Here is a 12,879-nt window from a genome sequence, read left to right as displayed (position 1 = left end):
TCCTGCGCCACCTGTCTCACCACCAAACAAGGGAAACAGGCCCGCGGCACTTCACATTATCAATGTACAGCAGGGTCTTGTGATCACAAGACAAACATCTGAGAAAATCACTCGCGGTTACACTGCACGTCACCTTCTCGCACCAACTCCAATGCCTTTGAGTAGCAGGCAGCAACACGGTCTGCACCATGGCCAGCTCTTCCAAATCCAATCCGGCTCCTCCGCCACACCGGCCGGTTCTTCCTCCAATGACCCGTCTGCCAGCTGTCTCCTCCTCCTCTGACACCTCCTCCATCAACCCACCAGATGGACCCTTCTTCTCCCACCTGCCGGTCAGCTCCTTTGACAACCTGACTGGCTACTCCGATCAACAAGCAGCTCACTGATGTGGTAGACCCACTGTACATGAAGTTCTTGGAGTCCAGTATAGTCTTATGATCATAAAAAACACCTTTGATTGGCTGCTGCACCTGACCATGCTGCCATCTTACTGGAAATCTATTACAATTAATCATTACAGCATTGAGACCACTTGGATAACTTTACACTTAAATGGACTTCTTTGTTCTAATTGCATCCTGGTTTAATTTACGTTTTTATATTTATATCTGTGGTTTTCTTATGGATGCCACTTATATGATGCTATGTGCCAGTGAATGCTACTGCAATAAATTTTTTTTGTTGCACTTGTGCATAAACGTAGCTCTGCATGTGACAATGAACTCGAGTACTGTTGAAGCTTTTTTATTTAATTGAAACATTTCAGGATGTAAGCAATTTTGCCAACTGCCACACCTGTTAGATTAATTCAAAGTGTAATTAGAGAAAAGATATCATATGAAGGGCACACCTTTTGAATACCATTAATGCTCTTAATGCATGTTTTTTTAATAAAACGTTTATATTGAATGAACTTATGGTGAGGTCTTTTTAGTTACCAAAGCTGAAATAAATAAGTTTAGTTTTAGATTATCTAAACATTGGCTGAAAGCAGCTGCGTCCAGATGTAAAAGTCAAGTCAAGTCACTTTTTACTGTAATTTTGACCATAACTGCTGGTACAGTACACAGTAAAAACGACCATGGTGCTACATGAAACAGTACAAAAGCTACACTGAACTATGTAAAAACAACACAGAAAAAAACTACACTAGACTACAGACCTACCCAGGACTGCATAAAGTGCACAAAACAGTGCAGACATTACAATAAATAACAAACAAGACAATAGGCACAGTAGAGGGCAGTAAGTTGGTGTCAGTCCAGACTCTGGGTATTGAGGAGTCTGATAGCTTGGGGGAAGAAACTGTTACATAGTCTGGTCGTAAGAGCCCGAATGCTTCGATGTCTTTTCCCAGATGGCAGGAAGGAGAAGATTTCAGTTTTAAGTTGTGAACATTTGAATGTTCACCACAATTAATATAAGTTGTTACTTTCCTTGCTGCTGTTTTTTTCCCTAATAACTCATCAGCAAGTCGGCATTCTTAAAATATAGGAATTTAAAAAAATAGTACATTTTTGGAGGGCATTTGACCCATCAGGTGTCTACCAGTTTAGTTGGGCAATCCTGTCAGTTCCACTTCTCCACTTTTTTCCTCATTGCCCAAAAAGTATTTTTAACAAGTGGTTATCCAAATCTATTTAAATGAATGCTAGTAACTTTAACAACTTTGAAGTGTTTACTCACTTTAAAACGGCCAACAATCCGTTCATCATCTGTTGTATTGTCATCATCATCTCCGATTTTACCTCGATAAAGATTAAACGTGTGTAACCAGTCTTCAAAATTTCCAAACTCAGTTTCCAATTCTTTGTGGTAAACCTGCACAGTGGAATGGAAGGCTGTTACTCAAACTTCTTTTGAAAATGCTGTTTAATCAGAGCAACATAGAAAACCTACGGCACAATATAGGCCCTTCAGCCCACAATGCTGTGCCGAACATGTCCTTACCTTAGAAATTACCTAGGGTTACCCATAGCCCTCTATTTTTCTAAGCTCCATGTACCTGTCCAGGAGTCTCTTAAAAGACCCTATTGTATCCTATCATCTGGGTGTTCCTAATCATTCCAGGGGTCTTGCCAACTACCTATGTTCTTAGTGGATCAGCATAAAATCCTAAAAGTTACTTCCTTTTGGTAGATAGTGATATTGTTCAAAATCTATAAAATACAAATATTTTCCTATTACAGTCATGATACCTGAAATGTTGTGACACAACTGCTTTCAAGTAATATAATAAATCCAGCACCAAATTACTGCAAGTTCTATGGAGTTCATGTTGGAGGTAAATGCTTTTCAATGTAAATACATTTAGTACTATATGGCACTTTTGGGATGTTTCAACAGGGAGATAGTGGATTTTATTTTGGGGTGCACACTGCACATTCTACAGATAGAATAAGTTTGGTACTCACAAGTCTTATCTATTTTAACATACTCATGAAGAACTCTAAAGGTAATGGGGAAATCACAAACAAACTTATCCTGACTCAGTCTTTATACAAAGGATCATCTTGGAATAGGAATTTGGAATCTTTAGCCCTGTGTTTCATCACCATGATCTCTACCCTTCTTGACCTCCTATCAGCTGAGAATTTAACTGCATATTCATTCCAGATTTTCAGTGGCATAGATGGTTTAGATTGAGTTCAACTTGAAATTTGACAAGGAGAAAGTAAAGTATGACATGGCAGTATTTCAGTGGAGTAAAGGAAATTACGGTGATATGAGAGAAGAGTTGGCCAAATTAAAATGGAAGGAGCTGCTGGCAGGGATGATAGCAGAGTAGCAATGGTGTGAGTTTCTGGGGAAAATGAGGAAGATGCAGGATAGATGAATTCCAAAAACAAAGAAATACTCAAACGGCAAAATAGTACAACCATGGCTGACAAAGGAAGTCAAAGGTAAAGCAAAAGAGAGGTCATACAACAAAGCAAAAATTAGCAGAAAGGTAGAGGATTGGGAAGCTTTTAAAATCCTACAGAGAACAACTAAATGAATCATAGGAGGGAAAGGATGAAATATGAAAGCAAGCTAGCAAACAATATCAAAGATTTTTCAAGTATGTAAAAAATATAAGACAGATGAGAGTCAATATAGGACCTGCAGAAAATGAGGTTGCCGAAATAATAATTTTGGCAGGGAGATGACAGATGAACTAAATGAGTATTTTGCATCAGTTTTCACTGTGGAAGACACTCGCAGTATGCCTGATGTTGAAGGGTGTGAGGGAAGAGAAGTGGATGCAGTTACTATTACAAGGGAGAAGGTGCTCAAAAAGCTGAAAGACCCAGGGGTACATAAGTCACCTGGCCCAGATGATCTTCACCCTCGGATTCTGAAAGAGGTAGTGGTAGAGATTGTGGAGGCATTAGTAATGATCTTTCAAAAATGATTGGACTCTGGCACGGTGCCAGAGGACTGGAAAATTGCAAATATCACTCCACTCCAAGAAAGAAGGAAGGCAGTAGAAATTAAAGACCCAGGCCTTAGGGGTTAGGAGAATGGGCAAGAAAGAAAGTGGCAAATGAAATACAATGTTGGAAAATGCAAGATCATGCACTTTGGCAGTAGAAATAAATGTGCAGACTATTTTCTAAATGGGAGAAAATCCAAAAATCTGAGATGCAAAGGGACTGAGGAGCCACTGTGCAGAACATCTTAAAGGTTAACTTGCAGGTGGAGTCGGTGGTGAGGAAGGCAAATGTGGAAGACACTAGCAGTATGCCTGACGTTGTAGTGTGTGATGGAAGAGAAGTGGGTGCAGTTACTATTACAAGAGAGAAGGTGCTCAAAAAGCTGAATGACCTGAGGGTACATAAGTCACCCGGACCAGATGAACTGCACTCTAGGGTTCTGAAAGAGGTAGTGTTAGAGATTGTGGTGGCATTAGAAATGATCTTTCAAAAATCATTGGACTCTGGCATGGTGCCGGAGGACTGGAAAATTGCAAATATCACTCCTCTCTTTAAGAAAAGAGAAAGCAGCAGAAAGGAAATTATAGACCAGTCTGCCTGACCTCAGTGTTGGAAAGATCTTGGAGTCAATTGTTAAGGATGAAGTTTTGGAGTACTTGCTGACACAGGACAAAGTCAGTATGGTTTCCTTCAAGGAAAATCTTGCCTGATGAACCCGTTGGAATTCTTTGAGGAGATTACACATAGAATAGAAAAAAGGGGATGCAGTGGATGTTATATATTTTGACTTTCAGTAAGTCTTTGACAAGGTGACACACGAGGTTGCTTACTAAGTTAAGAGTCCATGGTATTGTAGGAAAGTTATGGGCATGGTTAGAGTATTGGCTGATAGGTAGGATGCAGAGAGTGAGAATAGAAGGATCCTTTTCTGGTTGGCTGCTGGCAACTAGTGGCCATCTTCAGGGGTTGGTGTTGGGACCACTTTCTACGCTGTATATAAATGACTGAGATGATGGAATAGATGGCTTTGTTGCTAAATTTGCAGATGATATGAAGACTGGTGGAGGGGCACGTAATGTTGAGGAAACAGATAGGCTGCAGAAGGACTTAGACAGATTGGGAGAATGGGCAAAAGAGCAGCAAATGAAATACAATGTTTGAAAATGCATGGTCATGCACTTTGGTAGTAGAAATAAATGTTCAGACTTTTTTCTAAATGAGAAGAAAATCTGAGATGCAAAGATTTGGGAGTCCCTGTGCAGAACACCTTAAAGGTTAACTTACAGGTAGAGTCAGTGGTGAGGAAAGTAAATGCAATATTAGCATTCATTTCAAGAGGTTTAGAATACAAGAGCAGAGATGTGATGCTGAGGCTTTATTAGGCACTGGTGAGGCCTCACCTTGAGTATTGTGAACAGTTTTGGGCTCCTCATCTAAGACAAGATGTGCTGGCATTGGAGAGGGTTCAGAGAAGGTTCATAAGGATGATTCCGGGAATGAAAGGGTTATCATATGAGGAACATTTGATAGCTCTGATTCTGTACTTGCTGGACTTCAGAAGGTGGGGGGGGGGGGGGGAATCTCATTGAAACCTTTTGAATACTGAAAGGCCTAGAGAGAGTTGATGTGGAAAGGATGTTTCCCATGGTGGGGGAGTCTAGGACAAGGTAGCACAGCATCAGCATAGAATGACATCCATCTAAAACAGAAAGGCAGAGAAATTTCTTTAGCCAGAGGATGGTGAATTACCAAAGGCAGCCATGGACACCAGGTCGTTGAGTGTATTTAAGGCAGAACTTGATAGGTTATTGATCGGACATGACATCAAAGGTTATGGGGAGGAGGCTGAGGAGGGGAAAAAGGGATCAGCTATGATTGAATGACGGAGCAGACTTGATGGGCCAAATAGCCTAATTCTGCTCCTGTATCTTATCATCTTATGGTCTACTGCAATCTATCCAGAATTGGAGGACACAGCCTTAAAATTGAGGGGTGACCTTTTTAGAACAGTAGTAAGCTGGAACCTTTTTAGCCAAGGAATGGTGAATTTGTGGAATGCTCTGCCACAGACTGAGGTGGAGGCCAAGTCAGTTGGTATATTCAAAGTGGAAGTTGATAATTTCCTGATTGATAGGTGCATCAAGGGATATGGTGAGAGGGCAAGTGTATGGGTTTGAATAGGATCCCGAATCAGCCATGATGAAATGGCGGAGCAGACATGAAGGGCTGAATGGCCTAATTCTGCTCCTATATCTTACAGTCTTATATATAAAACTACTTTTTTTTCAACCAGAGACACTCTGCAATCTGAGTCTAGCAGTAGACTGGCTGGACTAGGCTTTGTGAAGGTTAAGTCCATAACAGGTCTTATAGTTGAAGTGAGTTTTGGAGTGAGTTGAGGAGATAACTCTTTCCTTAAGAACTGGTCAAACTATGGAATTCTCTACCACAGAAGGAAGCTGAAACCAATTCATTAGATATATTAAATGATAATCAAAAATGTGGGGAGAAACCAAACATAGGGCACTGCATTTGTAAGATCAGATATTCTCATATTGAATGGCTGATCTATTCTGGCTCCTAATTTCTATGTGTCTATGCTTCTTTGATTTTATAATTCCTAGACAGCAGATGATCGAACAAATCATGCTTACCTTTTGTTTGCACTGGTAAGGAAAGGTCAGCACTTTAATACCTTCTGTTCCTATGCATAGCAATGTGGAATATGGAAGGCACTGAAGCCTTGCATTACTCTGCCTAGAGTCTCCTGTTGAAATGACTCAGGGATTGGGTGCACTTTGCATCCCAGTCCCTCAGTTGTAATCCTGCCATCTAGGCAACCTCATTCATCAGGATATGGGTTGGGGTGGGGGAGAGGGGTGGGTAGGGTCACTGACCTTCATCAAAAAATGTAAGCAAACTACAAGTACACAAAATGCTGGCAGAACTCAGCAGGCCAGACAGCATCTATGGGAGGAGGTAGTGACGATGTTTCAGGCCGAAACCCTTGGTTTCAGCCCAAAACGTCATCACTACCTCCTCCCATAGATGCTGTCTGGCCTGCTGAGTTCTGCTAGCATTTTGTGTTTTTATTTATTTCTGGCATCTGCAGATTCACTCGTGTTGCAGCAAAATACAAGTATTTACTTTGTCAATTCATACTTGCTTATATTATTATTTTTTTAATTTAAAGCATTTAACTACATTTTTATTTTCAACTAGACTTTATATTCTTTTCCCCACTATTAAGTCCATGCTAACTGATTCCAAATGTTCATGATCATTAGTGGAGAAGGCATTTGATCATGAAAAGCCACTGTGGTGATCCATCAGTACAGCCTTAGAGTCACCTGGAATCCATTCAGTCACAAAGGCTCACTTGAAGCACAGGTCGTCTTGAATGTGATTGAAGCTAGTTACTCCATGTATCTCCCTGAGGTAAAAGCTGACAATTTTCTTCGAATAGTTTAGAATTTTCAGATCAATAATTTGCAACCAAGTGTATTTAAATGTATCTGTACTCACGCGTAATTCATCAATTTTCACTTTGTCCTTCTTTTCAACTACTTCCAACTGCTTTTTCTTCTTCTCTTTCTCCTGTCCTTTGGCCTTATCTTTACCCTTGGATGGTTTTGTGCCTTTCATGGGAGAGTCATCAATTTTGATCTCTGAATATGGAGGAGGGAGGAGGATGGGCACAAAACACTCAAACATGAATGGCATGAAAGTTGACACTTTGGCTTCTGCTAGGCTAGGATGGAAACTACCCAAACCGGAACTATATTCTAATGCAGACCACTAACGCTACAATGATAAACTAGTCACTAAAAACTATGTTCCAAAGACAATCAGACCATTTTGAATACGAGGATCCAACAAAGAACACTGAATGCAACAATGGACCTAAACAAATTGAGAAATTTATCACCAACCCAATGCAGGACAAGCATCTGGTAACAAACTTCAGAGACTCGTATGGACTGGAACACTGTTTTTACCTTCATTTAGTTTAGTCAACTGATAATGCAATCTCTTATTTGTTAACTTTGTCACTTGTTTCATGGAAAATTCTTTATGAACGCCTGCTGCCTGTGCTAATCCTGTAGATTGTGTTGTTATAGACAAGCTCAAGATTGCCTGTTACTCCAAGTGCTTTATATTCATTTTTATTTCTTATAGAGAGGACTTTCTCCTGAAGTTGGACATTCTGGATACACACTGTCATTTAGTACTCAAGATGCTTGCTGGTCAATTTTTCAGTCACTTTCTGCCTTTGGGATCTGTTAATTAAAAAGTACGTATTTCAGAAAGCTAACAATTATTCATATTATGGATCCAGTGATTCAGAATTTTAATGCTGTATTAAACTTTGCATTTGATAGTCTCAGTACCTCTCATTTTATTTATTACTTTTCTGAAGACGTAATTTAATCAGCTGAAGTCGGGGTATCTGATTTGTATATTAGCATAGTGTCTCATTTACAAAATGCATAACTGTGGTTCACCGGCCTGCATTACTTTAATTCTTTTGCAAATTTTCAGCAATGTTCATCGATTAGTTTGTGTTCAATGTAATGCAATACTTTTATCGATGAACCTGATAGACTGTCTGCATGTGTGCGCGTGCACATGGGAGAAACAAAGAGAAAGAGACTGTATTAACAGCATTACCGTATGTAGATACCGGTTATCAAATTGAAATGTGTATTGATTAAAATAGTGAAGCTGATCAATCTTAATGAAAGAATCCATTAAGCTGCAATTGGAAATTTTCAACAACTAGATTAAAGGATTACATTGTTAAAGATTTCAAAGCTCATGTCATTTGAAGCCACTTCAACAAATGTTCATTTTAACTATCACACACGAAACACTGCTGCAGGTTAATTCACCAGTGGAAAGCCTAAACAAAATCCATGCTAAGGCTATATTATTACACAAGTTACTCCTCCTTCAGCAAGTTCTTTGACAGCAGATTTATGAACTAGGGCTCTGAAGGAATGCTGAGAGTGCGAGGCAGCACTTGCCTGGACCTGTGAAGCACTCTTCCCATTTCTGGTCACTTCTCCGATAACAAGCAGTTGCAGCTATATCTGCCTGGCATTTTTAGCTAGGAGTTCTATTCTCTATAGTGACCCTCATGTCTAGTTTGTGCCAACTTTCATGATAGCTGAGTAATGTGGATGAGTGACAGGTTCTGTCGTGATATAAATGGAAGATGACCAGGCAAAGCAAAGCACGTGCAGTAAGCAGAAACACACAATTTTCATTAACAGCTGAGATTGACGCATCTGATACAAATCCAAATACAATGCCGATCATTCAAAAAATTCACCTCTGCAGAAAATCCTTACCAAATATTCTATAATTTCTTCCATTAGAAATCCTACATCATCCAAAGAGGATTCTTATGAATGATTACATTATCTTCAAGTAACACAGAAAGGTCAGAAATTCAGTAGGATTTGCATTATTTAATGTAAAATTATAGGATATTGTGATAAGATCAAAAACATGAATCAATGCTAGCATCCAGCCACATCTGTGAACACATTGACACAAATTACAATGTAAAATACCAGGCTACGTTCACCTCCACAACATCAGCTATCTCCTGACCCAGTTCAGCTGCTGTTGATAGCCCTGCTTTGCTACTTCTTGCCCACCTGTTCTGTTGCCTTCCTTGTTGCCCCCCCCGCCATTTTCTACCCTGAGTAAGCCGTGTGTTATCCATTTCAGATGTAGCCCTTGCTTCTTGACCTAATCCTAATCCAATACTATCGTGTAAATCTGTTAATTGTGTTTTTTAAATCCTGGTATTATCCATCCAAATCTATATGTTATCCTCCACACCCATAACCCCTGGGAACTTGTACATTCTTCCATTTTTTCCAGGAACTTCTCTAATTTTTTCACTTCAACATTGCTATTCCTTCCTTTCAGACCTTAGCTCTTGAATTCCCTCCTCCTTTAGAAAGTTTCTTACAATCTGCTCAATTAAATGAACTTCTGTTTCTGTCTACTATTGTCTTCTGTGGTTCTTTGCGAATTTTGATTGGATAACTGAGGCAAAGTATCTTTACTACCTTTCGCAAAAAAATTGCGACTTTGTTGTTAACATATTCTCAGCTGTTAGCATCAATTCATTAATCCCAGTTATTAATGTTCACAGATAGTTGAGTTTGTCACCACAAAACAATCACCTATGCCTACTTCACAACATGCACATTCCGTCATTCCCCTCCATTTACCCTCTGCTGCTATCTCCATATCTTCCTTCTCTTCTGCCTCAGCTGCAGCTGCTTCCTGCTGTCGGAGTTGCTGGAAGGAAATTCACAAGATCACCCTCTGAATTTCAAAAGCCACATCACAAGTAAAAGGATAACATGGCTTCCTGATTGTCTTACGTGTTTCATATTCAACACCTTGTCATCAACGTTGCTGTGTAGCTGGACAGGTGGACTGTAAAAAAGATGTTGACTCTAGCCTGCAGGGAATTCCAACTCAACAGTGTAACTTTTTAATCCTCTTAGTCGAAAGTTCCTCCAGATGGCTGCCATTAGATAATGTAAAGTGTTCCTAAATAGGCCCTACATACTAGAAGATCAACAGTAAGAATAAAACGTTGAGTTTTAGCCTTATCTCATCCCTCAATGTCACAAAAACAAAGGAGCTGGTTGTGGATTACAGGAGGAATGGAGATGGTCTAACCCCTATTGACATCAATGGATCTGGGGTTGAGAGGGTAAACAGCTTCAAGTTCCTCGGCATTCACATCACTGAGGACCTCACGTGGTCTGTACACACCAGCTATGTGGTGAAAAAGGCATAACAGCGCCTCTTTCACCTCAGACTATTGAGGAAGTTTGGTATGGGTCCCTAAATCCTAAGAACTTTCTACAGGGGCACAATTGAGAGCATCCTGACTGGCTGCACCACTGCCTGGTATGGGAACTGTACCTCCCTTAATCACAGGACTCTGCAGTGAGTGGTGTGGACAACCCCGCGCATCTGTAGTTGTGAACTTTCCACTGGTCAGCAAATTTACAAAGACAGGTGTTAAAAAAGGGTTCAAAGGTTCATTGGGGACTTGAGTCACTCCAACCACAATCTATTCCAGCTGCTACCATCCGGGAAACAGTACCACAGCATAAAAGCCAGGACCAACAGGCTCCAGGACAGCTTCTTCCACCAGGCCATCAGACTGATTAACTCACGCTGATTTGAGTGTACTCTATGTTACATTGACTGCTCTATTTATTATAAATTACTATGATTGAACATTTAGACAGAGATGTACCCTTAAGATTTTTACTCCTCAAGTATGTGAAGGATGTAAGAAATAAAGTCAATAAATAAATAAAATAAATAAATACTACTTTTAGATATGATACCTAATGAACAAAAGTCGCAGAATTGGGCAAACTCATCTTTAAGGTATGGCTAGAGCTGTTTACACTCTGATTGCTGTATTAAAACGTGACCACTGAACATTGCCATAGGAATCCTGCAAAGCCTGAATGAAGTAGACTCCAGAGTAGCTGAGGGTTTGGCATTGCTGTGTCAGAAACCAGCAACTAGGAAATTAAGCTGCTGTTTTTTTTTAGATGAATGGTATTGGGAATCATGTAGGAAAGTCAGCAATGTATCACATCTATTTAGAAATCTATTTCAGGAACTCTAGATGGTATAATGTTTCATATTCATATGCAATGCATTTACTGTGTAAGGCTTGCCTTAGGTTATTTTTACATTGCTATACCTAACTGATGAACATATTTTATGATTCAGTTATAAGATTATTGTCTACAATAGACATTGAAGTACACTTTTAAATCACGGCGTACCTCCATGAGAGTTTCAATGGAGGCAAAATATTTTGACCACCAGTCCAGCATGCTTTCATCTGGCTCCTCCTCTTCTATTTCTTCTCCTTTCTTTTTCTTCTTCTTTTTCAATTTCTCATCTTCATTCTAGAGATATGAAAACACACAAACTGAGAAAGTAATGATCTGCTGGAGCAAATGAAGGCTTTCCTTGTGTCTGTAATGAGTTGATGGTGGAGACAGCAATCTTTTATTTAATTTCATTGGATGCTACTTTTACCTTGATCAGTACTGTTCTGTTTCTAAATTATTTTACCGCAAGTAAAACCAGGCAATGAAACCATTTGCAAAATTAGTTGGTTTCTGATCTCACTGGTGATTTTGATCTTATCCATTTCCAAATATACTTTCTATTCTGAATGTGTGGTAAAATTCTTCACAGTTTAATAAATGTTTTTGGTATCTTTCCATCAACCTCCTATTGGATATTTTTTAAACGTCTTCTTTAGTTGGGGCATAGAGAAAAGTTTTCTTTTTGTCTCTGCTCATTCAGTGCATATTGCAGTCCTCGTAACTGAAGGAAGTCTAATTAAAACTTCTGACAAATATGATGATTATTATATCTTATTATAATGGCCTCACTGGCTGTGTTTAACAATCCTACCCAGACTGTACGAGAGAAATCCCTTTATTGTGGAATCCTAGATCGAGTCTCCGGTGGAACCTAGATATGTTTAAGATACGTTGATACATCACTTCTCTTATGGCTCCCTTCAGTTAAATCAATGACACCTGGCACTCTGTGGATACCACTTCTTTAGCTCCAATATATCACAGAACTTGATTCACTGAAGACCATAAGGGGATACTGGGTTTTACACTATAAGATATGAAGCTTTGAGATCTATTCATATCTGTATCTAAATTTGCATGACACATCATGGTGTTCTAATGGAGACACCAATATCAATGCTGTAGTAGGGCAAAACTAAGCCTGAAGCTATTAATGAATTCAGAAATGAGAAATGAAGAATAATGAGTTGGTGACGTCTTTGCTTGGATCTTGGCAGCCTGAAGTTTGAAAAGGGAATATAGTGACAAGGTGTGGAGTTATTGTAATGCAAGGTCCTGGAATCAGAGACTTGAAATGATTCTTGACTACATTATGTCGAGGTGGTAACGATGGTGTCACATATGTTAGTGTGTGGAGATCAATAAGAACAAAGGAGGAAAGCTTATACATAGTGGTGTGTATAAGATAGTGAGGATTCCATTACACAAAACAGGGTTGTAATGGAAAAGACAAAATGTGTCTCTTAATTCTCAATTTGAGATATTATAAATAAAGTTTGTGAAGAGTGCTTTGTTATGAGAATTTATCAATGCTATTTTAAACTTACCACATCAAGTTTGACAACAGCATCAGAGTTCTGTCATTGAATGAAAACAGACAAAATGAGATGATGCCAACAACACAAACCTGGTAGCAAACTTATTAAATTAATTTTCTCTGCATCTTAATTATAAATAGACAAACACAACAGAAATGGAACACAGATTCTCATGGATATTGGGACATGTCTGGATGTTAACAACACTCAAAAATTGTTACAAAAGATTTAAAATTTGAAATAAAA

At 39.2% G+C, this 12,879-nt stretch overlaps 1 protein-coding gene and 1 long non-coding RNA gene across 11 annotated transcripts in view; one reads left to right on the top strand and one right to left on the bottom strand.

Moving 5' to 3' along the window:
* Positions 1 to 12,879, bottom strand: part of otofa (otoferlin a) — a 360,719-nt gene that overhangs the window by 37,291 nt on the left and 310,549 nt on the right. For 6 of the 10 annotated variants that reach the window (XM_073057032.1, XM_073057034.1, XM_073057038.1 and 3 more), the window contains exons 32-36: positions 12,643 to 12,672; positions 11,264 to 11,389; positions 9,668 to 9,737; positions 6,942 to 7,084; positions 1,687 to 1,821 (exon numbers count right to left, since the gene is read on the bottom strand). In XM_073057032.1, the coding sequence (XP_072913133.1) occupies positions 1,687 to 1,821; positions 6,942 to 7,084; positions 9,668 to 9,737; positions 11,264 to 11,389; positions 12,643 to 12,672 (504 nt within the window). The remainder of the gene's footprint in view (positions 1 to 1,686; positions 1,822 to 6,941; positions 7,085 to 9,667; positions 9,738 to 11,263; positions 11,390 to 12,642; positions 12,673 to 12,879) is intronic. The other 4 variants (XM_073057037.1, XM_073057040.1, XM_073057036.1 and 1 more) reach the window with 1 other exon arrangement.
* Positions 1 to 12,879, top strand: part of LOC140733560 (uncharacterized) — a 38,258-nt gene that overhangs the window by 18,896 nt on the left and 6,483 nt on the right. Inside the window, exon 2 of the long non-coding RNA XR_012100313.1 lies at positions 7,596 to 7,710. This is a non-coding gene — a long non-coding RNA (uncharacterized lncRNA). The remainder of the gene's footprint in view (positions 1 to 7,595; positions 7,711 to 12,879) is intronic.

This window comes from Hemitrygon akajei, chromosome 9 (genome assembly GCF_048418815.1).
Source record: "Hemitrygon akajei chromosome 9, sHemAka1.3, whole genome shotgun sequence".
Classification (NCBI taxonomy): domain Eukaryota; kingdom Metazoa; phylum Chordata; class Chondrichthyes; order Myliobatiformes; family Dasyatidae; genus Hemitrygon; species Hemitrygon akajei.
Note: the sequence above shows the minus strand (reverse complement) of the source record. Positions and strands in the feature narration are given on the sequence as shown.